Source organism: Tenrec ecaudatus, chromosome 14 (genome assembly GCF_050624435.1).
Source record: "Tenrec ecaudatus isolate mTenEca1 chromosome 14, mTenEca1.hap1, whole genome shotgun sequence".
NCBI lineage: Eukaryota > Metazoa > Chordata > Mammalia > Afrosoricida > Tenrecidae > Tenrec > Tenrec ecaudatus.
Window position 1 is genome coordinate 85815353 of NC_134543.1, and position 26803 is coordinate 85842155.

The 26803-nt window shown below is 45.1% G+C and overlaps 2 protein-coding genes across 4 annotated transcripts; both read right to left on the reverse strand.

The window, feature by feature from the left end:
• Positions 1–387: 387 nt before the first annotated feature.
• On the reverse strand, positions 388–26578 carry RNASE4 (ribonuclease A family member 4). 2 transcript variants are annotated; one of them, XM_075530670.1, is made up of 3 exons: positions 26445–26491; positions 17865–17949; positions 388–1697 (listed from the first exon to the last, which is right to left on the reverse strand). In XM_075530670.1, exon 3 carries the CDS (start codon positions 1678–1680, stop codon positions 1237–1239), a length of 444 nt encoding a protein of 147 aa, XP_075386785.1. In that variant the 5' UTR covers positions 1681–1697; positions 17865–17949; positions 26445–26491; the 3' UTR covers positions 388–1236. The 2 variants fall into 2 exon arrangements, with proteins under 2 accessions (XP_075386785.1, XP_075386786.1); XM_075530671.1 differs by lacking the exon at positions 17865–17949 and having other exon boundaries at positions 26445–26578.
• ANG (angiogenin) lies at positions 11737–26499 on the reverse strand. 2 transcript variants are annotated; one of them, XM_075530667.1, is made up of 3 exons: positions 26445–26499; positions 17865–17949; positions 11737–12369 (listed from the first exon to the last, which is right to left on the reverse strand). In XM_075530667.1, the coding sequence occupies exon 3, from the start codon at positions 12349–12351 to the stop codon at positions 11896–11898; it is 456 nt and encodes a 151-aa protein (XP_075386782.1). In that variant the 5' UTR covers positions 12352–12369; positions 17865–17949; positions 26445–26499; the 3' UTR covers positions 11737–11895. The 2 variants fall into 2 exon arrangements, with proteins under 2 accessions (XP_075386782.1, XP_075386783.1); XM_075530668.1 differs by having other exon boundaries at positions 11737–12390.
• Positions 26579–26803: the final 225 nt, after the last annotated feature.

A 26803-nucleotide genomic window follows, 5' to 3' on the forward strand; every position in this document is an offset into this window, starting at 1 on the left:
AGGCAGAATGTGAAGCATGGCCCTGTGTGTATAATTACACCAGTGGGTGGGTGGGGGTGTGTGAATGTGAAGGTTGCGCTTTTCCTGTCTGATCCTTAGAAGTTTCAGATATGCAAATGTCTAATCTGGTCCCTCTTCGCTGCTGCTAGAAGCAGAGCAAGAGGAGGACTCAGGTTGCCTTGTGCAGTTGATGTCGCAGCAAATGTCTTTGAGCCATAAGTCAAAATCAACTTGATGGCAGTAAGTTTTTGTTGTTATTCTGTATGTGGTCCTGGATCCGATAAGCATTGTTTCTTGACCAGAGTTGGCGAGGGTGGTGTGACATGGGTGTGTTTGGAAATGCAAGAGCTAAAAGGGAAGAAATCATTCCACACTCAAGAGGCACAGTGGTCTTCTCAGACCCCGGCAGGGTAAGTCCTTTATTACGGGAAACACATGCACAGCCTTTCCGTCAGCGCAGGGACCCGGTGTGCTTTCGATCCACTGACTTGCCAGCGTGATTCAAAAGCTTGAGTGAAGAAGAAAATCCCTTGTACTGTGTTTGTGTCTTATCAGAGCCAAACGTCAGAACGCTGCCGAGTTTCACGGGCCCCTCGCACATGGCCACTATATGTTTGCAATTTTTTTTGAAAGCTGCACTCAATAGCTGACTATTTGGGGGATGACAAAAGGCAGATGTCTTAAAAAAAAACCAAACACTCCTTGGGAATGGATGGGAAAAGTCCCGGATGAGTAGCCAGTCCAAGTGGGCTTTTGTCTCAGCTCTCTCATGAATGTTTTATTGTTGTTGTTAGGCGCTATCAAGTCGGTTCCAATTCATGATGTCCTGACTTTATGGAGTTCATCAAATCTCTTCACTTCTGACTTCTAGCTAGAACGGCATCACCAGCACCATAGTGGTGCTGTGGTATTAAAAGGAGATGATAGAGATGAAAGCACTTAGAAAAGTTTAAACTTCTATATAAATATGTATAATGACCAGCTTCCAGAGTATAGGCTCTCAGAGCGTTATGCGTGGCAGCCTAAGAGCTTGCTATAGAAAAGCGCAGGCCCGTGCAGCTTTATGGCTGCATCTCTCTTCCATGGAATGCATTTAGTAGACTAGGTTATACAGAGAACAAAGTAAGAATCAAGCCCAGAGGTCAGAGCCTGGGACAACACAGATGCATGACTCATTACCATTCAAGGAGTCACTTGAAGGTCAAATGCTGTGTTGTAACGACTGCAGGGTGGCATCTATTTATCAAAGTGCACAGGCACCTCGGGGTGACCCTCACAGGCAACGACAATGCGCCTTATGCTGGCCGTGGCCCGATATCTGCAGTTAGGCGCCCTGGAACCTCCTGTCTCCCTGCAGTCTGTGACCTTCACTACACCCTCATGGCAATTCATCAGACCATTCTTGCACTGGATACTAGGGGTGCTGCAGATACTACGAATGTTCCAGATGTCTTCGTGGATGAAGGTGTTGACGCGCTTGCACTGGTACGAAGTCATCTTGCGTCTTTGCATCATAATGTTGCAGTAGGCATTACTGCCCCCAGTGCCCTCCGGATCCACGTGTTGCCGCAGGAACCGCTGGTACATGAAATCCTGGCCAGAGGAGGGCTGCACCAGCCCCAGCCCCAGCAGGGTCAGCAGCAAGAGCAGAATCAATGAATGGATCCTCTGTGGAGTCATCTTGACCGTCGAGATGCCTGGAGAATGACAAAAAGAAATTTTACTGGTTTCCTGAGGTCTTAGAGGACAACAACCAAGAAATCCTCCCACCTGTTTGTTCCAGACTAAAGTGGCTTTTTCCAAACAGTGGACGTATGGTCTCCTTTGTGTTCAATGAAACTTTAGACTAGGCTTTCTTTTCTTCCCAACCTTCCTCTCTCCTTCAACCTTAAGACCTGTGCCCTAGGAGTATCTAAGGCTCCCCTCTTCCCCTGTCTTCTAGCGCCCCTGTGACCTTGTCACCGGGAGCGAAAACATTACAAGCAACATGGCCCTAATGGAGACCTTAGTAAATCATTCATCCCACCTGGCAGTCAACACCCCTTAACGTTCCTTTTAACCCCTCACAGTCTTGTTTCAGCTTAGTGAGGGGCTTGCTTCTCCCCAATGCCACCCTGAAGAGCTGTTTCCCTCTTTTTCTCATTCCATCCCCCATCTCTCATAATAATTCTGTTGGGTAATGTGGCCTTTGCCTGTTTTAATATTAGCCGGTGCAACATTTTGTCTTTGACAAGAGCCAGCAAGGCGCAGGAGAGTAGGAAAAGTCAGCAGAGTGTGGACAGAGGACCAGGGGCAGGAATAGACGGGAAATTGCATCACAAGTGAGATTATGTGTTGGTAGTCATCCGTCGTCTTCCCTGCTTGTTAGAATCTACCAGGGTTCTCCACCTTCCTAATGCCGCGACCCTTTAGTATAGTTCCTCATGTCGTGGTCACCCCCAATCATAAAATAATTTTTGTCACTTCTTCATCACTGTAATTTTGTTACTGTTATGAATCAGGTGACCCCTTTCACTTGACCTCCAATGGGGTCGTGACCCACAGGTTGAGAACCGCTGTGTTAGCTCATTGTGACGCCAACTCTGGGCAGCAAAGAATGAGCATGAAATTAACATAGGCTTGAGAACAATTCTTTCAGAGTCACAACAAAAAAAGCACTGTTATGTGTTTTCAGAACACTAATTGCTTTTCTTTTTAAATTTCATTTTATTTTTAATTAAAAGGTCATTTTATTGGGGACTCTTACAGCTCTTATAACATTCCATATTTGTACATACACTGCCATCATCATTTTATAAACATTTAGTTTCTATTTGAGCTATTGGTCATTGCTTTTCTTCACTGAAGGAAGAAAGGCATCCAGGCCAAGCTGGACTCCTGGTTAGAGATTAAATTCTGAGCACCCCATTGGCAGAAGGTTATGGGTGACATGGAAAACCCAAAATCCATTTGCAGATTGCTCACATAGATTAAGCCTCCTTTGAATTCCTTCTGATCATTAATCAAAGCTAGGGATGGGCTTGCCCTCAGGCAGAGTGCATTAGAACGTGGATGACCTCTGCTTCTTCTCCAACTGGCTCTGGGAAGAGCAGTCTCCCCTAGGGGCTTGCCTGGGTGTGTCCTTAATAGACAGGAGGGGGGTGGGGGTGGGGGTGGGGTTGCAAAGTCCTGAGTCATGCCTTGGTCTGAAGGCCCTGGCCCAGGGTCTCCTATTAACATCTTGCACATACCCTAATCGTGGCCCTGTCCCCACTTCCGTAGCCCCATCTGTAACTATGATGGATTGATTTGCCACCATCATGAGTTCGCAACTTTCCTTTTTTCTGTACTTTATTTAACTAGCTTTGTGATTGTAGATCCACGAACTCCATTTAGGCCTCCTGCTAATGGTTGACCTCATCCCGATGATGTGTCTTTGTTTCTTAATAAATATTCGCTTGAAACCATATTTGAGTTTTGGGGTCTTGTTTGCACCCTGAAACACTCCAAAGGTTATGTATGCTTTTCCATTATGTTTTACTACCCCTCTTGTTCCACTCCCAAATAGTCAGGATATTGAACACATTTATGCTCAGTTATGTTCTTGACTGAAAACAGAAAATGCCCGGAAGATGTTTACCTACGTTTTCTTGGCTGTGTAATGGCACTCAGCTTCGTGGATCATAACATATTATGGATAAAATTCTAATGGTGATTCCAGGACACTTTGTTGTACTCCTGAGAAACCCGTCCATAGATCCAAAGTCAGTTGTTCCAACAGAACAAGGGGCCACTCCATGGTTTAACATCAGAAAAGGTGTGCATCCATCCAGAGGGTACCCTCCGCCATCCTTATTCCATCTGTAGTCTGAGAAACCCGGGTTGTGCTCCTGAGAAACCCATCCATAGATCTAAAGGCAGTTGTTCCAGCAGAGCAAGGGACCATCCCATGGTTTAACATCAGAAAAGGCCTGCATCCATCTGGATGGTACCCTCCACCATCCTTATTCCATCTGTAGTCTGAGCAACCCGCCTGAGAAGCTGGACCGCAAGAAGAAGAAGGAGATAGCATCTGGAGTAGGGAAGACTTCGGAACAACCTTCAGTATGCAAATTACACAAGCTTGCTTGTTCAATAGGAAGGGGACTTGTGGCACTCAGGGATGAAGGTCAAAGGCTACAGTCTTCAGCGTGGATTATACCCCAATATAAAGACAGCAAAAGGCCTCATACTGGATTCATTAGCAAATGAAAAGATTGAAGTTGTTCAAAGATTTCATTTGACTTGGAGTCACAGTGCCCGTGGAAAAGCAGTCAAGAAATTAGGCAACGTATTGCACCAGGCCAATGATCTTCAAAAGTGCTAAAAAGCAAAAATGCCACCAAGGGGTGGGCACCACGGGCCATAACATTTTCAAGTACCTCACACCACGTGAAAGCTTACCAATGAATAAGGAAACGGGGTGGGGGGGCGGGGGGGGGGGGAGATGATGACGTATTTGTTATGTTGGCAATGAATATTCCATGGATTGCCAGAACAACAAACAAATCTCACTTGGAAGAAATACAGGGAGGATGCTGCTTAGAAGGCAGGATGGGACGCTCCATCTGATGTACTTTGGCCATGGTATCAGGGGGTCCAGTCCCTGGAGACAGCCATGGAGCTTGGTGGAGGTCAGAAAGAGGAGAGAGGAAGACCTTCAATGAGCTAGATGGACACAGTGGCGGAAACACGGACTCAAACACAGTAAGGATTGTGAGGACGGTGCAGGACCCGGTTGAGTTGGTGCACACACACTCATAACCCAACTCCTCCACATGTAGAAACAACAACAACCTGCCTAGAGCTCGTACCTCTTTAGCTCTATGTAACCAGCCAAGGGTTGGGGGAGGGTGGGGAAGTAGAGATCCCTTGACAACCTTGAATAGACAGATGCTGCCATCTAATGGTCACTCTGGGGATTGACAACACTGAGTCCACTTGTCAGTGAGGAGGCTGCCTCACTTGAGCAATGAAAATGAGAGGCCCAACGCTGTAAGGACAAACTCATCATCTCTTCGTGGCTGTTCAAGAATCTGACCCCTGACACCAGGGTTAATATATATGATCACTGCTGTCCTCGGTGTTCAAAAATGCCATTTCATGATGGCAGCGTGCATCGAGTGGGCAGAACTGAAATAAACCTGCAATTTGTTTTGCTTAAAGCGTATCCTTTGATAAGCAGTGATAATCACAGCCAAATAGATATATTGTTCTTTTGAATGACAATTCCTAAATTCATAGCATTTTTTCTTTTTTGTCTTTGCATGAAAAAACCCACAAAACTCGATGCCATATTCTTGTGTCTGCATCCGTTCATATGATGTTAGGCTAGACGGGGTTGTAGGAGGAAGGTTGGTGGGCTTGGATGGTGATTGACTTATTCCTCACCCCGACCAGTGATTAAACTTCTGAAGAAATCTTCATTGCTTGGCTAACAGTTACGGCAGAGCAGTACATTTGGGGCTGTTTCCCCAGCATCATCTCTAATCTTGCATGATCCTAACTACGTTCTCTCACCGTGCCTTCCTGAGAGCACAGTCTGGGGACAGAATTGATTGCAGCAAAGACATAAACCATTCGTGGGAGTGTACACCCTCCTCCCCCCAACCTCAGCTACACTAACCATCCAAATGAACAAGTCATCGAAAAAGACCTGAGAACAGAAGCCCAATGTACAGAGCAACGGGCGCCTCTCAAGTCTCCAAGTAGGAAAGAAAAGGAATTATCCCAGAACTGTCTTCTGACACAGCTTTTCTGGTCAGGGCCTACACCAAGGTCTTCTCCACTGAACTACCCTGACTCACAATAAGAACCTCCTTTGACGCTGTTATCCCAATGCTCTAACTCTGCCACGCCAGCTGTGTGCCATTGAGGAAATTATTCAACTTCTCTCAGGATATTTATTCAGAGGTAAAGTGAGCATAAGAATAGTACCTCTCTCCTGTGAGGGGATAAAGACTAAATGAGAAAACCAATTAAAAGTGCTTATCGTAATACCGAGTGTGTGGTAAGTGCTCTGGAAATGTTGGCAATAATATGTGAATTTATCTTGGTTTCTTCCCCTTTGAAGAAAATAATGGACTGCGTTGATCTCCTCTTTATTTTGTGGGTTATTTGTATTCCCAAGATGTAAGAGTGCTACTCGGAAACTCCATGACATCTGTCAATTTATCATGCTGTGGTGGCTTGTGTTTTTCTGTGATGCTGGAAATATGCCACCAAGATTTCAAATACCAGTGGGATCATCCGGGCGGATAGGTTCAACAGACTATGAAAGACTAGGAACAAGGAAGAGATGGTCCATTTCTTTAAGAATTGGTCGATGAAAACCTTCTAGATGGCAAAAAACATTGGTATTGTGCAGGAGTATCAGGTTGGAAGGCACTCGAGATATGACTGGGGAAGAGCTGCTTCCTTACAGCAGGCTCAGCCTTGGTGATATGGGCGGGGCGAAGCGTTTGAGTGCTTTGTTTGCTTATAGGGCACAATTCAAAATGAGACTGAAGCAGCTGCAAACATCTCTTAATTATAATGTCAAAGATGAAGACATTGAAAAAAACATTGCAACCTCAGCAGTATGAAATTGACCAAAAATATGCATTGATAATCATGGGTGATATTGGAAAGCAAATGTTAGAATTAAGATCGTTGGCAAATATGACCCTGGTAATAGAACTTATGTCAGAGAGCACATGGAAGAATTTTGCAAGGGCAGTAACTTACTCATTGGAAATACATATTTTTCTTTTTCTTTTTAGAAATATATGTTTTCAGCAATATAAATGGTGACTAAAATGTGGACCTTACCACAGGGAATGTGGAATCAAACTGACTACATCTGTGGGAAAGACAATTAAGAAACTCAATATCAACAGAGAGACAGAGCAAGACCAGGGACTAACTGTAGAACAGACTACCAATTGCTCATAAGCAAGTTCAAGTTGAGGCTAAAGACATTAAAACAAGTTCAAGAGAGCCAAAAAATGACCTTGAGTATAACCCACTCAGATTTAGAGACCATATCGAAACAGATTTGACACATTGAGCACAAAAGACAGAAAACTAGAGGAGCTGTGAGGTAACATCAAGGACATCACACACGAAGAAAGCAAAAGGTCATTAAAAAGACAGAAAAGGAAAAAAGAAAAAGACAAAAATGATGTCAGAAGAGACTCTGAAACTTGTTCTTGAATGTAGGATAGCTAAAGCTACTGTAAGAAATAAAGGAGTAAAAGGAGCCAAACAGAAGATTCCATGAGGTGTTAAAAGGAAATGTGCGAAGACTTGAAGTTAGAAAACCAAAAAGGAAGAACATTCATTTGTCTAGCTGAAAGAACTGAAGGAAAAATACAAGCCTTGAGTTACAATACTGAAGGATTCTACAGCCAAATAGGAGCCCTGGTGACACTACTAGGTAAGCATTGGACTGCTAACTGCAGGCTCACTGGTTCAAACCTACTCCTCAAAAGAAAGATGAGGCTGTCTGCTCCCATAAAGATTTACAGTCTTGGGTTTTGGTATGAGTTGAGATGAACTTGATGACAATAAGTTGATTAGGTTGGTGTGGGCAAAATAAAATGACACGGGAAGTATCAAAAGAGGGTGAGTGGAATACACCGAATCACCAAACCAAAAAGAATTACTTGACATTCAACCATTTCACGAGGCAGCATATAATCAAGAACTAAAAATACTGAAGGAAGAAGTTGAAATTGCACCGAGGCTTTAGCAAAACGCACGGCTCCAGGAACTAATGGATATCAATTGGAACATTTCAGCAAGCACTCACATGTCTAGGCAAAGAAATTTGAATGACAGCTGCCTGGCCAATGGATTGAAAGAGATTCCTATTTGTACCCCATTCAAATAAGACACAACAGGTGACACAGCAGAATGCGTGCCACAACAGAAAGGTGACACAACGGAATGCAGAAATTATCTAGCAAAATCATTAATATCACGTGCCAGTAAAATGTTGTGAAGATAATTTTAAAACGGTTGCAGTAGGACATGGACAGGGAATTGCCAGAATGTCACGTTGGATTTAGTAGAGGACTTAAGAGATGTCAGATGGAGCTTGTGCGAAAGTGAAGAGCAGAAAGCTGTTTACCTGTGCTTTATTGACGCGGCCAAGGCTTCAACTGTGGATCATCACACTTATGGATCCCATGCAAGGTAGGGGAGTTCCAGGACACTTCATTGTGCCCATGAGGAAGCTGTGCAAACATCAAGTGCCAATTGTTCTCACAAAAACAGAGCGAGAGTCCATGATTCCGCTCAAGAAAGGTGCGTGTCAGAGTGGTAGCCTTTCACCATACCCAGTCCATCTGTATGCTGAGCAAATAATCCAAGAAGGCGGACTATCGGGGGATGAGGGAGGGGAGCACAGCACCCGAGTTGGAGGAAGACCTGTGAAAGTGAAATGGACTTGAGCCTTCAGTATGATTACACCGCAACCTTAAGGAAACAAGAACTCCCACAAGTGGACCAATAAGCATGATAAACAGAGATGAGATGGGAAGTTGAGAAGGATTTTCTTTCACTTGGATCCACAATCAATGTCCATGGATGGAATAGTCAAGAAACTGAAGGGTGTACGGCACTAGACAAATCTACACCAAAACCCAAATCGAACCTAATGTCCTCAAGTTGATGCTGACTCACAGCGACCCTACAGGCCAGGATAGAACGACCCCCTGTGAGTTTCCAAGACTGTAACTGTTTACGGGCGGAGAAAGCCCCATCTTTCTCCCGAGAAGCAGCTGATGGTTTGGAACTGCTGAACTAGCAGTCAGCTGCCCAATTTGTAAGCCCTATGGCCCCAGGGCTGCACAAGCTCTCTTTGAAGTGCTAAAAAGCGTAGATGTCACGTGACTGGCCACGGAGTGCCTGACCAAAGCCCTGCATTTTCAATCTGCTCACACGAACATGCAAGCTGGGCAAAACTGAAGAAGAATTCATGCGTTTAAATTACAGTGTCGGCAAAGAATATTGGATGTACCGTGACTGCCGGAAGAACAGACAAATCTATGTTGGCGGAAAGACAGTCAAAAGGTCCTTGGCATCAAGGATGGCAACATACTGTCTCTCATTGTTTTGCACACGTTCCCATGGGCACCAGTCCTGGAAAGAATGCCCTGCTCGGTCACGTAGAGGATGAGTGGGAAAGAGGAAGCCCTCAGAGAGATGATTCACAACAACTCGTAAGCTGTGAGATCGCAGCTTCGGGGATTTATGTTGGGTGTCCGGAGAAATTTTTCTTCTCTAAACTGCACAGAATTCTCTTCCTCAGTTCTCACCATTCTTCACATCACTTGACGTTTTGTAGTTTTTGTCTCTTTTCCTTATGAGGTCAACAGAGCACAAGTGACACAGGCTTCGATTCTTTAAAGCATTTACTTGAGACAAATAACTTGTGCGGGCCAGCGTTTTTCATTCCAGATAGCTTTGGGTTGCGAGAGAACAAGAGATTCAGAGTGAAACATGCCAGGATTAGCTAAGGACGAGCTCCCCCCAGCAGGCCAGGAAACAACCCGATCCCATGGTCATGGGATTTCCTGTGAAGCAGTAACTTCCCCGAACCCCAGAGCAAGGTAGGTTACAATGATGCCCTCAGTGGATGTTTGAAGATGTGAGCTTTCACAGGCTATGATACGATCAATGCAATAATGGTTGCCCCTGTTTCTTAGGGTTGCTATAGCAAATACCACAAATGGGTGAACTTAATGAACAGAAATTAATTTTCTCACAAGTTAGGGGGCTAGAATCCCAAATCCAGGGCACTGGATCAAGGTGGGCCGGGGTGGGGGGAGCCTTGGGAAGTGTAAAGAGTTAGGAGTTGAGCTGCTGACCACAATGTCAGCATCTCAAACCCGCCAACCACACCGCGGGAGACAGGTGGAGCACTCTGCGCCCTGACACACCGACAGCACCAGAAAGACACTGTCCTCCAGGTTGCTATGCGTCGGAATGACTCGATGTCCGTGCTTTACTATTCTTCCTGATAGTCTTGAAGAGGTCCAGGTGCATCTGGCTTCCCCTGTTTGTCCTTGCTTGCTTCTGTGCCTAATCTGCTCTGATCTCAGAAATGATTAGCTTACCATACATCCCGCTTTGACTTCATTAACATAACCAAGAAAGCCCTATTACAGAACAGGATTATATCCAAGGGCCTAGGAGTTCGGATTCACCACACATAATTTGGGGGTGGGGTGCAGTCGGGGGTGAGGGTACAGGGCAGACCCAATTCAGTCCATAGCAACAGTTCCTGCCTTTGACTTTCCCACCGTCAATACTTTGAGAGGAGCCCTGGCCTACACGAGGTCATGCTGTCTGTCCTCAGGAAGATAGTCCTGGTTAAAAAACTTGAGAAAAGAGGTCATGTTTTCTATCAAAAATTGGGCTTTCTCACCTTCTCAGGGGTTTTTGAGATTGTGTAATAGGTCAAAGTTTTTAATAAGGGGTTTAGAAGACTTTCCCCCTATTTTCGTAGGAAATGACACTGCTTTCAATCTTGAAACAGTAAATACTGATGGAGGAATTCCTGTGGTAAGGCTGCATTCGCAACTTACTTCTCCATCCTTTTCTTCCATTAGCTGGAATATTTTTAGTATGACTAGTTTCTCTCAGAACATAGCCCGGGTACCTGGACGTAGGGCTACCTATTTGACCCATTTCGGGTCGATGCAGAGAGCAGGACAGCCAATATTGTGACTATGATAGTCATAAATTCACAAGACAGTTAAGCTAGTGACCTCAATTGTATTTCTTTTTTTTTTAGCAATTACTTTCTAAATACCGCCACCCATTTGTCAGTTCTTTGCATTGGGGTGGCTTGCATGGTGTTAGGACGCTGGAAGTTATGCTGTTGGTATTTTAAATACCAAGAGGGTCAGCCATGATGAACAGGTTTAAGGAAGCCTTCAGATTACAGCAGGTCAGATGATTTACTTCTGAAAATTAGCTAACAAAATAACCCCATGGATCACAGCAAGATATTGTTTAACATGGTACCAGAAGATGTGTGATCCATGGGGTTGTTTAGGTACAGATAAGAATTGGAAACACAGGGAATCAGGACAGATTAACCACCACAGGGTTAATAATTAGAGTAGCGATACCAGGAGGGGAAGGAGAAGGGGGGATGGAAAGGGGGAACCAATCACAGGGATCTACATATAACCCCCTTCCTGGGGGATAGACAATAGAAAAGTGGGTGAAGGGAGACATCGGTCAGTGTAAGACATGAAAAAAATGATAAATTATCAAGGGTTTGTGAGAAAGGTGGGCCAGGAGGGAGGGGAAAATGAGGAGCTGATACCAAGGGCTTGAGTAGAAAGCAAATGTTTTGAGAATGATGATGGCAACAAATGTACAAATGTACTTGACACAATAGATGTATGTGTGGATTGTGAGAAGAGTTGTACAAGCCCCCAATAAAATCATTTTAAAAAGGAAAATAAAAGCATTTGCTTTACCTGAAAATTCTTCTCAGGGGGTATGGGCTGTGGAATTTCCCTAGCTCTCCCTGTACCATCAATTGATGATCATTACCTGCATGGAAGGTAAAGCCCACCTCCCTATTGTCCCTAGAACTGACTGATGGGGAAAAGGCCTTTCTAGGTCATCCTGTCCTTTTTGGAACAGCCGAATAGAGAACATGGAGAAAGCGCAATATACCAGGAATCAGGGAGAAGACTTTGATTCTTACTGATTTCAGACACATTTCAAAAGATTTTATTAACCACGTTGTAAAACAGAAAACAAAAGGTCCAGGCAGTTCATTTGCTGGGCCCGTGGCACTGAACGCTGCCCCCACCATTCTGGGGTGTGGAAGGCAAACGACGGGGAAAGGGTGCCAATCTCAGCTCGGGGTTAGTGGTCTGCTGGTTGGTGAAGGAAGAGAGATTCATCAAAATGGACAGGTAAGCCATTTTCGCAGGCGACCACGATGTCTCTGAACCCCTGGGTGGCTCTGTACCGGCAAGGTGGCCGGGGGGACCCTCCTAGATGTCTGCAAGTGGTGATCTGGAAAGGAGACTTGCTTCTCCTTAAGTTTTCTCCATGAGGGATTCCATTCTTGGTCCCACAGATGGCCTTGATGCTGGCCTTCTTGTAGTGAATGAAGGTGTTGATCTCTTTGCAGGGTGTGGTCAAGCCTCGGATCATCATCATGCTCTCACAGTATCTGTCATTCCGGCCCCGCGGGTTGCCATCATAGTGCTGGTTCAGGAAGTGTTTGTACCTGGCGTTATCTTGAGTCGGGGGTGGTTGGGTCAGACCCAGCGCCAGCAAGAAGACCAAGAACAGGAGTCCCAGACCCATCATCATCTCTTCCAACAGAGGCCCCTGCCAAGGGCAAAAGGAGGTCTAGTAGGGCATAAAACAGCATTGCAAAATTAGGCTGAAAGCATAGGGACTGTTGCTCTGACAGAGTGCGTCACCAATCAGGGATCTGCAGGCACCTAATCATTTTTCCTTCCCTTTCTTCAACGTCACGTCTCTGGTCGAGCTGTCTCTTTGACAAGTCTGCCTTCTAGATTCTTGGGCACACCTTCCGGCCCCAACCATTCCTTCTTTTCCACGAGGATCACTGAGTAGTTACTGTCCTATCAGCCTTGGTACTGCCAAGCCCATTCACGTCCTCTAAATCCACTTATTTATTAATTGAAGAACAAATATGACCCCAGCTTTCCTGAGTACCAAACACTGTGCTAGGTCTTGGGAATACAAGGCCATCAAGACACAGTGAATAACTCCTCCCCAACGGAGCCTGTGATATCTTTGAGGAAGGAGAGTTCCAGTTTACTGAGCTAAAGCGGTTCCCTAGAAGGTGAGCTCTGGGAAGATTGGGAGGCCAGAGAAAAAGACACAGACTGGCTGGTGGTCAAGCTCCAGGGTGGGTCAGTTAAGCCATCTGCGAAAAGAGCAGTTTCCCTCTAGCTTTTACTGCCCTCCGAAGTAGGAGGCTCTGGCCTGAGAATAACAGTCTTGTGTACTCTGTGGAAAGGAAGGAAGGAGGCCTTGGAAGAAGCAAGGCAAAGCTTAGAAGTGGGTCTGGAGTCAATTCTCAGCACAGGATTGGAGGAGGAAGTCAGGCATCTTCTGTTATCATGAGAGTTCTTTCACAATGTGGCTAATTCTCAGAAAATATGGTCCACGGTTTCTTCCTTCTCATTATGTACAGAAAGTGTCGCTGAGCAGGCTAAGGAGTTACCAAAGAGTAAAAGAAAAGCAACTCCATAGACCTGGTCATTAAATCAAGGCCTTCCACTTTGCAGTGATGCTTCATTCACGTCTCTCTAAAGAAGATGAAGACATGGATTCCTGGCACAATCACCCAAGACCCATCCAATGGCAGAATGCACGCATCCTGGGTGGGGGGTGGCATGTCCGAGACATGCAAATGCAGGGTCAACATATGGCTTCTCCCCTGGAGCATCATTTTAGCTCACTGGTGGACGATTTAAAACATAAGCAAATATGGGCTATAATGAAACAGAAAGCAACTTTCAATATACTGTTCGTTATGAGATAGGATGATGTGGGAACGGAAGGGTATTTGGCACTTGGCACTGGTAGTTTCAAGCCATGCCCTCGGTCCCTCCAGAGAGGATATGTTCACTGTTCTCTACCCTCAGGAGTATGGCAGGAATCGTGTTTTTTATCTTTTATTAGTCATTGTATTGGAGGAGGGGGGCCTCTTACAAATCTTATAACAATCCATCACTCAATTGTATTACGCACACGTGTATATATGTTGCCATCAACATTTCCAAAACATTTTCTTTCTAGTTGAGCCCTTAGTATCAGCTCCGTTTTTTACCCCTCCTTCCCCCTAGGAACGATTTTAAAGAATGTATAGCGCCTTTAAAAATCATCTTAATTAGGTCTTCTCTACATTATGCCAAACACACGAGACAGCTCCCACATCTAACAATAAAGATGATTTTATGCTGCAACTTTTAAATCATTTTGACTTTAAAATGGTTTATGAGTAAGTAGTTTACTTTATGATTGTCTATAATCTGCCAGTGATCATCACACCTACTAAGAAAAACCTGACCTTGATATTCTTCTTAAAGTGTGATGAACTCTTAATTGAAAAATAAATGTAAGCTTTTCATATATGTTTAATTTTATGTTAATATGCACATTGTCTCTGTGCAATGAACACTATTTTACATTTCATAAATATTTTGGCAGCCCTTAAAAAATGCCATGGGACCCTCATGAAGAGATCAGTAAAGATATGAGTGCTATAGCAAAGTGTGGTGAAGAAACTAGATGGATGGTGCCCAGCTATCAGAAAGACTAGCATCTGGAGTCTTAAAGGCTTGTCCCCCCTTTTTTTTAGGGGTTGTTTTTATTGGTCTTTAATGTCAGAATTGGTACTTTTTTGAAAGGCTTGTCTTAAAACGAGCAACCACCTAGTGAGGTGTCACCTAAGTCCACATGGAAGAAGCACACTGACCTGTGTGATCCAAGGATTGTGAATAATAAAATCTAAATCCAAAGGAGGGAATGGTATCAGAGCTCAGATTGTGAACCTGACCACAGGAGGCCATGGATGAGAGTGAAAACCCAAAATTCATTTTCAGGGTCCATTCAATGGATTAAGCCATCCATGTATCCCCTCTGGCCACAGTCCAGGGACATGAATAACCTTAATGACAGAGAGCATTATAAAGTCAATTATGAGGCAGGGAGCCTTGGTGGTGTAGTGGTCAGCAGTTCAACCCTCCCCAGCCACTCTTTGAGAGAAAGATGGGATTTTCTACTCCTGTAAAGTCAATTACAGCAGATGGAGTTAGGTTATAAAGGAACGCCTTATCATTTGATCTCCCTTTTGACCCATTTTAAAGTTGTTTCACTTTTTAAAATATTTTCTGGGTTTTTTTCTATTGAGGTTTTTCAATGTTTTGTCTAGTCCTTTTTGTTTTGCTCTGCGATTGCTTCCTGTTTGGGTTTTATATGATAGAGACAGTGGCTGGATTGATGATTGCCTAGGGCCAGGGCAGGGGAGGTTGGGGGACACGGGGAGCTAACAAGAAGGAGTGGAAGAAGAAAATGTTCTGAACTTGTGGTGACGATTGCAAAGATCTTATCGAAACGCTTGAAAAATAACGTTGTATGGTATGTGAGGCATATGCTGATAAACCTTTTTATAAAATAAAGGCCCGTAGGCTCTAGCAGCACGTGGAGTGCTCTCGTAAGTCTAGAAGGACACAGAGGTCCTTGGTTACAAGGGAAGGCACGTGCCATAGTGAGTATCCTCTCCAGTCGGCAGCTAGTGTGGTTCTACCTTGTCTGTCTGTTTGTTGATAATAACCATAGAAGAATTCGGTGCACTACTGAAGAATACTAAGTGATGAACTAAGGAATGTTTTGGTTACTCACAATAATGAAATTAAAATAGCAGCTGGAAAATTTTACATCGAAACACAGATTATGATTTGTAATCAAATCAAGTCCAATGGTATCCATGGAAGCTTAGAAAGGAAGCAATACATGTGACTGTAGAGGGGAGAGCCACAGCTAAATGAATCTGTACTCATACACTGTCGCTGTTCCAACTAGCTGCTGGGCTTCCTTCTGAGCTACCTATGTACTAAGCTCTTCACATTGACTTTGTGTTTTCCTTTCTCGTGGGTGTGTTGTACACTTCCTAGTGTTTTGTAAAACCTTATCAAAGTTGTATTGATTTATAATCAATTAAGTCTGTGGCTCTGTAAAAGCAAACATTGGTTTCTTTAACATCAAAGGCAATTGTTGAATCAAAGGCTCTCAGGATTGGAAGGGACCTTAGAGGTCACATAGCCAACAGCCCTCTGCCTGGAACCAGAATCCCAGAGTTAAAAAATCAGGAAGTAGAGTAAGCACTGATAGCACCCCCAAAGAGTCATTGGGCGGCAGTGGTAAGAATGTGGCTGGTGTGTTTCCGGCTGTCCAAGAGTTAGTCTAACCTCATAGAAGGTGCCAGCATTCACAGAAGGGAATCCAAGTTGGCAAGCTTGTCCTGAGTCTTTATCTCAACTCCCTGTGATTTAGAGATTAAAACCAAAGATTCCTTGCTAGCCATAAAATGTGCAAGCAAAAGCAGCAAAGCTCAGGACATTGCAAAAGAAAGATCTCCCCGGTGATCAGGTTCATGGGTGTCCTTTCCAAGGATGCCATTATCCTCATGATCTTGGACAAATAGTCACCTATTTACTTGTCAATGTTACTTTCTGGGGTGTAATCTACAGGGGGGCAGAGTCCGTGTTATTCACCCTTGAATCACAATGCCTGCCCTGTTGTTGGCCAACTCATGAGAACCCTACAGGACTGGGATGACCGAGCCTGTGATCTTTACAGAAGCACATTGCCACATCTTTCTTGCAGGGAGCAGCTCAATAATTAATTTTTTTAATGGCTGACTCCATGTTCCTCTCCAAGCTTAACTCTATCAGTCTGCCAAATAAGAGAGTTGCTAGCTCTTAAAGTCTGACAGTCAATGGTTCTCCTCAAAGATAAGAAATCATTTCCTAGTCTCATCAGTTGGCCAGTGACAATGAATGATCAGAGATGTGTTTAAGTTTAGTTGGTGCGAAGCACCAGCTAGGCGATATGGATGACAAGGCGCCATGCAGTCCGATCTCTCTGAGACACACCATCCCTTAGTACTCAGCATGAAACCTGAGCCCGTACCTCACCACTCATGAAGGCACTGGAGGGACATTCCATATGGTTTTGCCTCCTTAGAAGGCCACTGGCTCTTTGGAGGTTGAAGTTCCTTCCATCCCCCTCTGGAGAGGCGAAGTGTATTTTTCGTTCTGATTTATCATTTGCACATTCATCTCATAACAACTGCCTTAGGTTTATTGTAATATTGATTCCCTAAGACATCTAGACCCCCACTTTCAGAATGCATTCACTGTGGCCAATCTCTGTTCTCTCACTCACAACTGCCTCATGCAATGTTCTATTCTAAATTTCCTCAAAAAAGGAATTGAAAAACAAACACACAACAACAGCCCCAACATTATTTATAGGGAAGAAATTAATCTCCCTAGGCCAATGCAAGAATTTACCTTTACATCTCGATGATTCTCTCTCTCTCTCTCTCTCTCTCCTAAGCACCTAAGTGTCGGCTAGTTTTTCATCAGTTGAATTTGTCCCACTTGTTTTTCAGACTAACTATTCCCTAGTCTTCATGAGAATTAATATTCTCTTCTTCTCAAACAATTGTTTGTGCTTAAGAAAGCCACCATCAGGGAGTTAAATGACTGCTTACAGTTATCATTTGCATAGATGTAAATTCACATCTTATATATTTGAGAGCTATGTCCCTAGAAGTGAAAACGTAGCATATAACCCTTACTTCCATTCCTTCTGTCTTCCTTTCCCCTGCCAGTGTACTCTTTCTTGTGTTTCTGAGATGTAGTCTACTTTATCTTCAAAGAGCATCCAAATCTTTTTTAAGGACAGGAATTACCCGGAGGAGTGAGATGGAAGCAGTGTTAAGAAAGGACACTTTCTGCTGCTCCCCTGGCTATGTGACACATCGCTGGTGCCCAGGGCTCCAGCTGCGTCTTTTGGGGACTTATCACAATGTCGGAATCACTCCTAAACCTCCATTTATTCACCTTCTCACTAATTTCCCATTGTCCTGATATAGACCACCCCCAAAGAAAGTTCTTTGCATATTAAACTTTAGACTCTGATTTGCTTTTTTCTTGCCTCATAAACTTGGACCCAGAAGCTCTGAAGGGGAGAATTGACTTCACTAAAATTGATGGAGGCTTGAAATAATATCTCTACAAACAAATATAACAATAGATTACCCAGGAGAAGAAACTTACAAAATGCTGGCTGCTTCCCTCTAACTGAAGCTGGGCTCCACTTCTTTGATCCTGGATTCCAGATGTGTGGTCCTGGAGGCCCCTCCTATGCAGATTATAAAGTGTTCAGATGAACGGGGTGGGGAGAATAGAATCGACAATCCCCAATCTCTGGCAGAGACATGGAAATCAAGGGCGCTGCTCTGTGATCATCAAGGGCAGTCATTCACCTTATGATTGGGTCAAATATTAACCCTCTGAAGTGGGTTAGAGATGTGTTTTGAAAGGCAAAGTTCGATAAACACGGTGTTCTGTCCAGAATCTGCCTTCTTGTGGTGCCTGTGGTTCTTACCCTTGCCCATGACGGCACCACCATGGCTTCATCCAGACACGCAACAAGCTATCATCTCTGCTACCTCACTGCCAACTCCAAGAACCAAAGAAGCCTGGAAATAAGATTTGATCTCCCAGCAGGCTGCTTTCTGCTGCGTTTGCTATGTGTCCACATACATAGGTTGCAATAAAGGACGCTAAGCTGGTTACTCAGAGCCAGGAAAGCATTTCTAAGAAAGTGTGTGTTAGCTTAGTCTTCTGCCTCTCATCTCAATGTCCCGGTCACTAATCTCCAGAAATATCTGTGCCATCTTCCTATGCACAATGAAACAGAATGTAAAGATTTGAAAAAATTTGATTCATAAACAGGGCATGTGTCCTAAAATGTTCACCAAGGGCATGATGACACACATATTGTTAAAAAAGATTCAACCTTGTAAGATAAGATAAAATAATAATTTATAAATTATCAAGGGTTCATGAGGGTAGGGGGTGCGGGGAGGGAGGAGGAGGGAAAAAAGGAAAACGAGGAGCTGATTCTAGGAATCCAAGCAGAAAGAGAGTTTTGAGACTGATGAGAGCAACGAATGTATAAGTGTGCTTTACACAATTGATGTATGTGTGGATTGTGATAAGAGTTGTATGAGCCCCAATAAAATGATTTTAAAAAAAGATTCAGCCTGTAACTGATGGCTCCAACCATCTGGCGGTGACAGAGAAAGAACCAAAGGAAAGAGCACTGGCTGTGTCTTGGGATTCTACGGGCAAGAAACAAGGGGTGGGAATTACATAATCTGGTGTCAACTTCAGACTATTAAAAGTGAAGGGGTGGAGTCTAGCCTGTCAATCAGGTTGCAGCTTGATGACCTCATTTGGAGGTGCCAAGGAGATAAATAGCTCACTGGAGGCCAGACCCAGATTCTCTGCTTAGTCTTCCTGCTGACAAGACACATGGAGCTATGCTGATGGAACTAGAGCCCTGGAGCTGAAGGAGCCATGTGGAGTCCCATGCCAGCGCTGAGATGCTTCCACCACCACTGGATCCACAAGACTTTCCACCACTGGCCTGGGATCTTCACGCATTCGGTGTCATTGCATGCGCTGTATGAGTCTGAAGAGGAATTTATAAACTGGTATCACATGTATGGGCTAATATCGGACTTATGAACTTGATCTGGACAGGGTTGGAGGGTTTTCTCAATGTACAATTCCTCTTTTATATAAAACTCTTTCTTACATCCATGTGAGTGTCTATGAATTTGTTTCTCTAGTCAACCCAAACTAACACACAAGGGCTACATCTGTTGTTGTCCGAGAAGATTATCATCCTGGAGCTGCAGAACTATTGGAAGGAGCCTGGGAAGCAAGGTCTTCTTGGGTTTCATGGGCGGATTCGTGGTTTCCTGGATCTCGGGTTCCAAAGCCTCAGATCTTCACCAGTTAGGTTTGTAGTGTGAGGCTGCTATTAAGGTACAGCAGGGGCCACCGCTCAAAGGTGAGCATGGGGGACTCCCATGCTCAAGAGGCAAAAGAACGGGGCCTGCAAAGACCGAGTGGGTAGGCTAGAAGAACAGGGTCGCCTAAAGGTGAAGGGGCAGAACTGCCATCCTGGTAGGTCTGGAAGGCAGAGCTGAAGCCTAGGGTGAGGGGTTTTAACCCAGAATTCAGAAGGTGTGGCCAACACCCAGAGTCTCGGAAAAGCGGAGATGACGTTCATGCCCTGAGAGCTGATGCGAGTAGTTCGGCTGGGTTTTGGACTCTCCTGGTGCCGCATTCCCGTCTCTCCCTCCGAGTTTCCCCATTTGTAATGGAAATGTTTGCCACGGTCCCTTTCTACCATTGTGGTTTGGAAACAGATTACTTGTATTCTAGATTTCACAGGTTCACAGATGAAGACGAATTTTGACCCAAGATTGGCCTAAAGTTTCACTCATATTTGGTTTAGATGATTCAGAAGCTGAGGTTTCAAACTGATCTAAGACTTGGATGATGTGCTGGGGTGAATGAGTTTTGCGAATAGCAAGGACATGAAGTCAGGGGGACTATAGGGTGGGATGTTATGGATTAAATTATGTCCCCCCAAAATATGTCCTGTCAATCCGAATATCTAGGCTGATAGTCATAATCCCATTTGGGAGTGGCTTGTCTTTGATAGATTAATGAAGCAGGAATGGAGGATGGATGCCTTGAGTCTCTCTTTTTAGATATAAAAGAGATTAAATAAGCAGGCAAGAGAGGAGAGGTGGGTTAAGATAGATGCCAAGACACATGGAGCTCTCCAAGGAAAGCAGAAACTAAGGAGACCATCCTCTAGGGTGGTGGTTCTCAATCTGTGGGTCGCGACCCCTGTGGAGGTCAAATGACCCTTTCACAGGGGTCACTTAAGACCATTGGAAAACACATAAATATATAATTATTTTTATAATACAATTATATAGTACAATATATAATTACATATTGTTTTGTGATTAATCACTATGCTCTATGTTTAATTTGTAACAATGAAAATACTTCCTGCATATCAGATATTTACATAATGATTCATAGCAGTAGAAAAATGACAGTTATGAAGTAGCGACAAATATAATTTTGTGGTTGGGGGCGGTCTCCACAACATGAGGAACTGTATTAAAGGGTCACGACATGAGGAAGGTTGAGACCCACTGCTCTAGAGCCAACAGAGAAAGACAGCCTTCCCCTAGAACAAGCCCTCTGCATTCAGCCTCCTAGCTTCCTGAACTGCGAGTAAAAAACAAAGTTCTGTTTGCTAAAGCTACCCCCTTGTGGGACTTCTGGGACTGCAGCACCAGGCAGCTAAGGGGAGAAAGAGAAGGCTAGAAAAGAGTTACCCTCTGGGAAACCCACAGGGCAGTTCTATCCTATCCTACAGGGTTGCGATGAGTCAGCAGCGACTGCATGGCAGTGCGTTTGAGTCACAGTAGCTAAGGCATAAGAATTATAATAATCAGTGTCAATGAACACCTTTCATTTTATGAAGCTCACAACTACGTGGTTTCATTCCATTCACACCCGGGCTGGTGCGGTGAGTAATGTTTGTCTAGGTTTTGTTTGTTTGTTTAATGAGGAAGTTCCAAGATCAGACAGGCAATAAATAGTCATCAGACTGCAAGCCCCGCATCTTTCCAGGCTAGGCTCCAGCAACTTTCTCTATCGGTTCCGCTGCTTTCTTTGTGGGTCCATCGTGCTCAGCACACCCCTCTACTAAGGCAAGCCTGGAGCCCTCAGGGGTCCCCAGAGGATGGCTTAAGTTGCACGAGCACTCAACTTTTAGATGTGTCTGCGTGTGTCTGAAGGGCTGGTAAGTCCGCCCCAGAGAAGTCTATTTTTGTAGCTTTTGAGTCTCATCCTAAGAGAATAAATATTGCGGGGGCAGGAGAAACAGATAGAGGGCATGGAGCAGTGTCATGGAGGGGTATAGAGTAGGTGCAAATTCCCTTCTCATCCAGCCCCCTGGGCCCTAGATAGAGGAGGACACAGCAATAAAAATGATATATCAAGGTTGCCTCATGAACTTTTTTACAATCCAGTGTCTAGAAGAACACTACAAGGTTGGCAGTCAAAATATCTTCCCCCACATTTGAGGATCCTTTGGGGACAAATTTGAGTGTAGTCTGGAGACATTAGCTGGAGCATCGGGCTATGTCACGGTACGCTCTACAGAAGAAAAGGCGCACTGGTTGACATCTTCAGCTACTCTCTGCCGTGCTGTCCCTTTCTGTGACGATGACGGCCCTCATTCAGGGGCTGGCGCAGGAAACGGGGGGAAAGGCACCCTTCTAGCAGAGGCTAGACGGGCTACTCCACCAGCCCGTCGGCAGTCTTCTGGAAACTCCCCAAGTGCTCAGAGAAGGACATGGGCTGACCTACAGTTTCCCATCGGTGAGATGGGTCTGGTTTTACATCAGGTTGGTGTAACCAGGGAAATATGGGCTCTTCACAATCCTTCTCTGATGGCGAATTGATCTCCGTCTTGTACTCGCTGCGATCCTTTTGATGGAGCTCTCGGAGAAAAGAGGCATGGTCTTTTTCTTACCATGTGAAACAGTGATTGACACCCGGGAATTGACCATCAATTGCTTGTGACCGGGAAGAATTCCTTTTCCAGATATGAGTCGCAAGTTCTTTTTCTTATTCCTCATTGGCTTCTCTTAATGTTTACAAACATGAATAGGTTTGGAAGCAGTTAACAACAAGGCAGGCCTGGTTACCAGGTAGAACCAGAAGCCTTCAATGTTCTCAGGAAAGCTTTGCTTCTTCTAGCTTATTGGTTAATTCTGAAATTCCACCAGTAAGAGTATAATTTCATTTTTAGATATTGGGTTCTGTTCCAATTCACCCCCTCCCCCAGGAGGGCAGACTCTTTAAACAGCTATCATTAGTTTACACGTCCTTGACCATTGACTTTAGAGCAGCGGTTCTCAACCTGTGGGTCACGACCCCTTTGGGAGTTGAATGACCCTTTCACAGGGTTTGCCCAGTTCTAACAGTAGCAAAATCACAGTGATGAATTAGCAACGAAAATAATTTTGTGGTTGGGGGGTCACCACCGCATGAACTGTATTAAAGGGTCACGGCACGAGGAAGGTTCAGAACCACTGCTTTCGAGCTTAACTGAAGAACAATTTTTGGTAGGTGCAGTTTTAATGAAGAAAAGTGGACAAGTAAGGGAAATGTGGAAAACGACAAACCACCTACCTTAAGCTTTACTGGGCCCAGCTCTGCCTGTCCCCCTTTCCCTAATCACTTTTCTTTCCTGGTCTTCTCTTCCTGACACCCCAACTAAATGCTGAGCTAAAAGGAAAAACAGCTCAAGGAGTCTTGAGGAGAGGACTTAGCAAATCGTCACAAACGGACTTTCCCTCAGTTCCTGGGGCCTCGATGTTCCTGGAGTCTCTGAAAAGGGACAGGCAAAGTCTGACCAGCAAGTAATAAGCAAGGTAAGCCCAGACTTGCTTGTGCTTGTTTACTAATTGTTACTATAGCGAACAATTTCACATTTTATCACTACAATAAAGAGTCAGTGTCTACCTATGACTGGCATTTGCCTGTCTCCCCGCCCTACAGCACTTCCCTATAGAATCAAAGTTTCTTTTTCAATTGACAACCCTTGACAGGGACGAGGTACCCAATGAGCTTGGGAAAGTCAGGTTCACTTTGCTTAGTGGGTCCCCTTTCATCTTTGAGTGTGCCCAAATGTCCTCTCTCTTATTTGGGGGAAAGTATCTCATCTGAGAACAGTACACCCATTCTCAATTACTCACATGCTCACTTTTTAAACAGATGTTGAGACTGAGTTCTAAAGCATTCTCAACCTGAAGCGTTCTGTTACCTATATACTAACCACAATAATAATCATAAGACGATGAACAAAGTTCTCATGAGGCGTTTGGTTAGGGAGGACAGCCGCCAGGCCCATTGCATCCCCCCGACTGCATCAGTAGTTCCTGGTGGAAGAAGCAGGTCACTCCTACAATCTAGAAGGACTTGATTAACACAACCCTTGTCTGACAACTCGCCCCACAGCAGAGATGGGCGACTTTCCCACACCACACACCACACACATGGAGTCTATGGCCTCACCCAGAGAGTGGCGCCTGCTTTTAGAATTGTACACTTGTGACAGGAAGCAGCCTCCTGCCTCTTGACCACCACCAACTCCTCTCCAAGAGCAACACAATCTGCCCACAGTTGTCAATGCCACATAGTTGTCAATGCCACATAGTTGTCAATGCCACATAGTTGTCAATGCAAAAGAACCAGTTAGATGAATGATAGAGTTGCTTTCCCACCGCCCCCACCACCACCCTGCTTTTGTTTGTTTTTCTCTCTCATCTTGGCCCAGTGAGCTTATGTTGAAACAGAAAGTAGGATTTTGAAAAAAAAAACAACTGTAAAAAATTTCACTAAAATGCATCTAGTGTTTTTTTTTTTAAAGCCAAACTCACTGCTATTGAGGCAATTCTGACCCACAGTGACCCTGCAGGACAGGGTAAAAGTGTCTCTAAGCATGACACCTGAGAAAGACAGGGCTTTCTACTCTTGTAATGCGTTAAAGTCTCAGAAACTCATGGGCACTTCTACTCTGTCCCATAGAGTCACTATGAGTCGGCACAGACTCAATGGCAGTGAGGTTTGTTTGGACGCATGAAAGGTAATCCATTAACAGAAGTAATGTTGAATGCATGAAACACTTAAGAGAAGGATTACGGAAGGCTCCACGGAGGAGGGAGACTATTAATTCAGACAAACAGGGGCCAAAGTCTTGTTGACAGGCCTGTATTTCCAAACAAAGACAAGGATTAAACATTCACCTTTCTACAAACTCGGAGCTTTCCCCTTATTGTCCCTCTCCCAAAGATTTCAAGGTGTTCTTTTGAGAATAATGATTTGCAGAGTTTGCTTTGTGTTGAAAAGTAGATTAATTGAAAACTCCAAAGGAGGGTTTCCACCAGTTCACTTTCTTAGCCATCTCTTTTAACGCATGACTTGCACCAGCAAGTGCTTCTGACAGTAACTTGGCAGCCCTCTTACCTTTGCCTGCATGTAGCCCGGCATCCGTTCTTCTGGCAATAGCCAAGGCCATTTCTCTAGCCCCGGAATGCTTTTTCCCATCTGCCCTGCCGAACTATAATCCTTCTCCACATCAGACGGAATACCATCTTTTATACAAGGAGCTTTGGTGGCATTCTGGGTTCCTTGTGGAAAAGAAATGAGGCTTTCTACTCCAGTAGAAAGTTACAGTGTTGGAAACGTCTAGGGGCAGTTCTCCAACTCTCCTTACCGTGTCACTATGAGTCTGAATCGACTCAATGATAGTGAATTTGTTGTTTTGTTTTCTTTTATGCAGTGGCCAGTTTCCAACACACCTCCCACATAGTCACACTTTGGCCAACCCCTCATTTCACAGGCCAGGAAAGCCTCAAACAAAGAAAAAACATGATTTGCCCAGGGTCTCAAATGATGTCCCTGGGGCTATAAGCTTTCTAATACACCACGTGGCTTCTATATTCCATACCAGGAATTTTCTAGAAAATCAAAGCTAGTTTTAAAAGTGCCCTTGGAAGTTGCTATTTAAAGCAAACTTACACCGAGTGCTTCTGTAATTGCAAACAAAAACAAAAATAAATTTTGCTCTTCCTTTTATCTGCGCCGTCAAAGCGCACTTGAATCAGTGGCGTGCATAGACAGAATTATCCTCCTGCACTAACAACCAGCGGCGAGCTTTGTAGTCTTGGAACAGCTGTTGCTGCTTCTGGCCGTGTACTGCAGGCCAGGTAGGCCCCTTGGGTTTCCAGCGTTTACCTTTGTAACTTGCCTGTAAGATTCGGGAGAAAGGCGGGACTTTCAACTCCCAATAGAGTATGGTCCCAGAAACTTACAAGGGCAATTCAACCCTGCCCTCTGGGCTTTGTAAGATTCTGGCTAGACCTCTGGTGACGTAGTTGTTATGAGTTAGGCTGCTAACTGCAAGGTCAGTAGTTCGGAACCAACAACATCCATAAAGGGTTCTAGTCTGGGAAAATGGTAAGGACCGTGCTGCCCTGAGTCACGATGAGTCGGAATCCACTCGATGGCAGTTAGTATAAGAGATTCTGTGAATATCAGGACACAAGGGTCTTGCATTTCCCTGGCCCTCAACCTGGTGTTGGGGCTGTGTTTACTGCTCAGGCTCCCAAACTTCCAGAAAGAAAGCTCGGAGAAGACGCTGTTGGCAACGTGGCTGGAAGAATTTTGCGACACTGGCCGCTAAAGGTGGGTTAAGGGTGAAGAGACAGAGGAGGGTAAACACACACACACACACACACACACACACACACACACGAAAACACTAGTCTCTAAAGGTCAATGATGCTTGCTACTGGACAAGGCCTGCTTCTTAAGTGTGGTGAAGCAAAGACTACATACTCTCAGAGATCATGTCTATGACTCGTTAACTTGGTGACACTTGTGGGTATGAAGGGAAGAATCCTTAGTTTTGCAGACGTGGGGGCCACCCCGGTTCTCCCTTCGGTTCCGGGACCCCAAGGCCTCCCTCTGGGACTGGGCTCTAGACTACACAGCAGAGCAGCCACGCAGGCATCCGGGCCCAATTCCTGGTTGGGAAGGCGGGATCGCTAGCTGTAACTTCTGTCTCCATTCCTCAGCTCCTCCAGCCCAGCCCCCAGCCCTGCTACCCAAAACGGGACACCCCAGCCCCAAAGCTCCTGTCCAAGGGACCAACCAGGGGGAGAAGGAGTGTGGACCCACCTCGGGCTCTGAGCAGGCGGCGCAAACGGAGACGCGTTGGCTTCTCACCTACTTCTTCCTCCCTTGTCGGACGTTGGGGAGCTGCTCGGGAAGTCCTGCTGTGGATCCGCGGGGGCGACAGTGGGGTGTGTGTGCGTGTGTGCACGCGCGCAGGGTGGGGTGTGTGTGCGCGCTTGCTTGCAGGGTGGGGTGCCGCGAGGGGAGGGAGGTCGTCCTGCGAGCCAGTGTGGTTGCGGCCGCGCCCCGTTTCCCGCGGGCCGGGCTGGAGCAGGCGGGCAGCGGGCGGGGCCCTCGGAAACCCCCTGCCATCCAGTCGATACCTACGGATTCAGCCTCAGGTCCGCAGACGGACGTCGTCC

What these genes read in the sequence shown, in the direction of transcription:
- ANG (XM_075530667.1), bottom strand. Translation starts at nt 12,351, where the DNA reads ATGATGATGGGTCTGGGACTCCTGTTCTTGGTCTTCTTGCTGGCGCTG.
- RNASE4 (XM_075530671.1), bottom strand. Translation starts at nt 1,680, where the DNA reads ATGACTCCACAGAGGATCCATTCATTGATTCTGCTCTTGCTGCTGACC.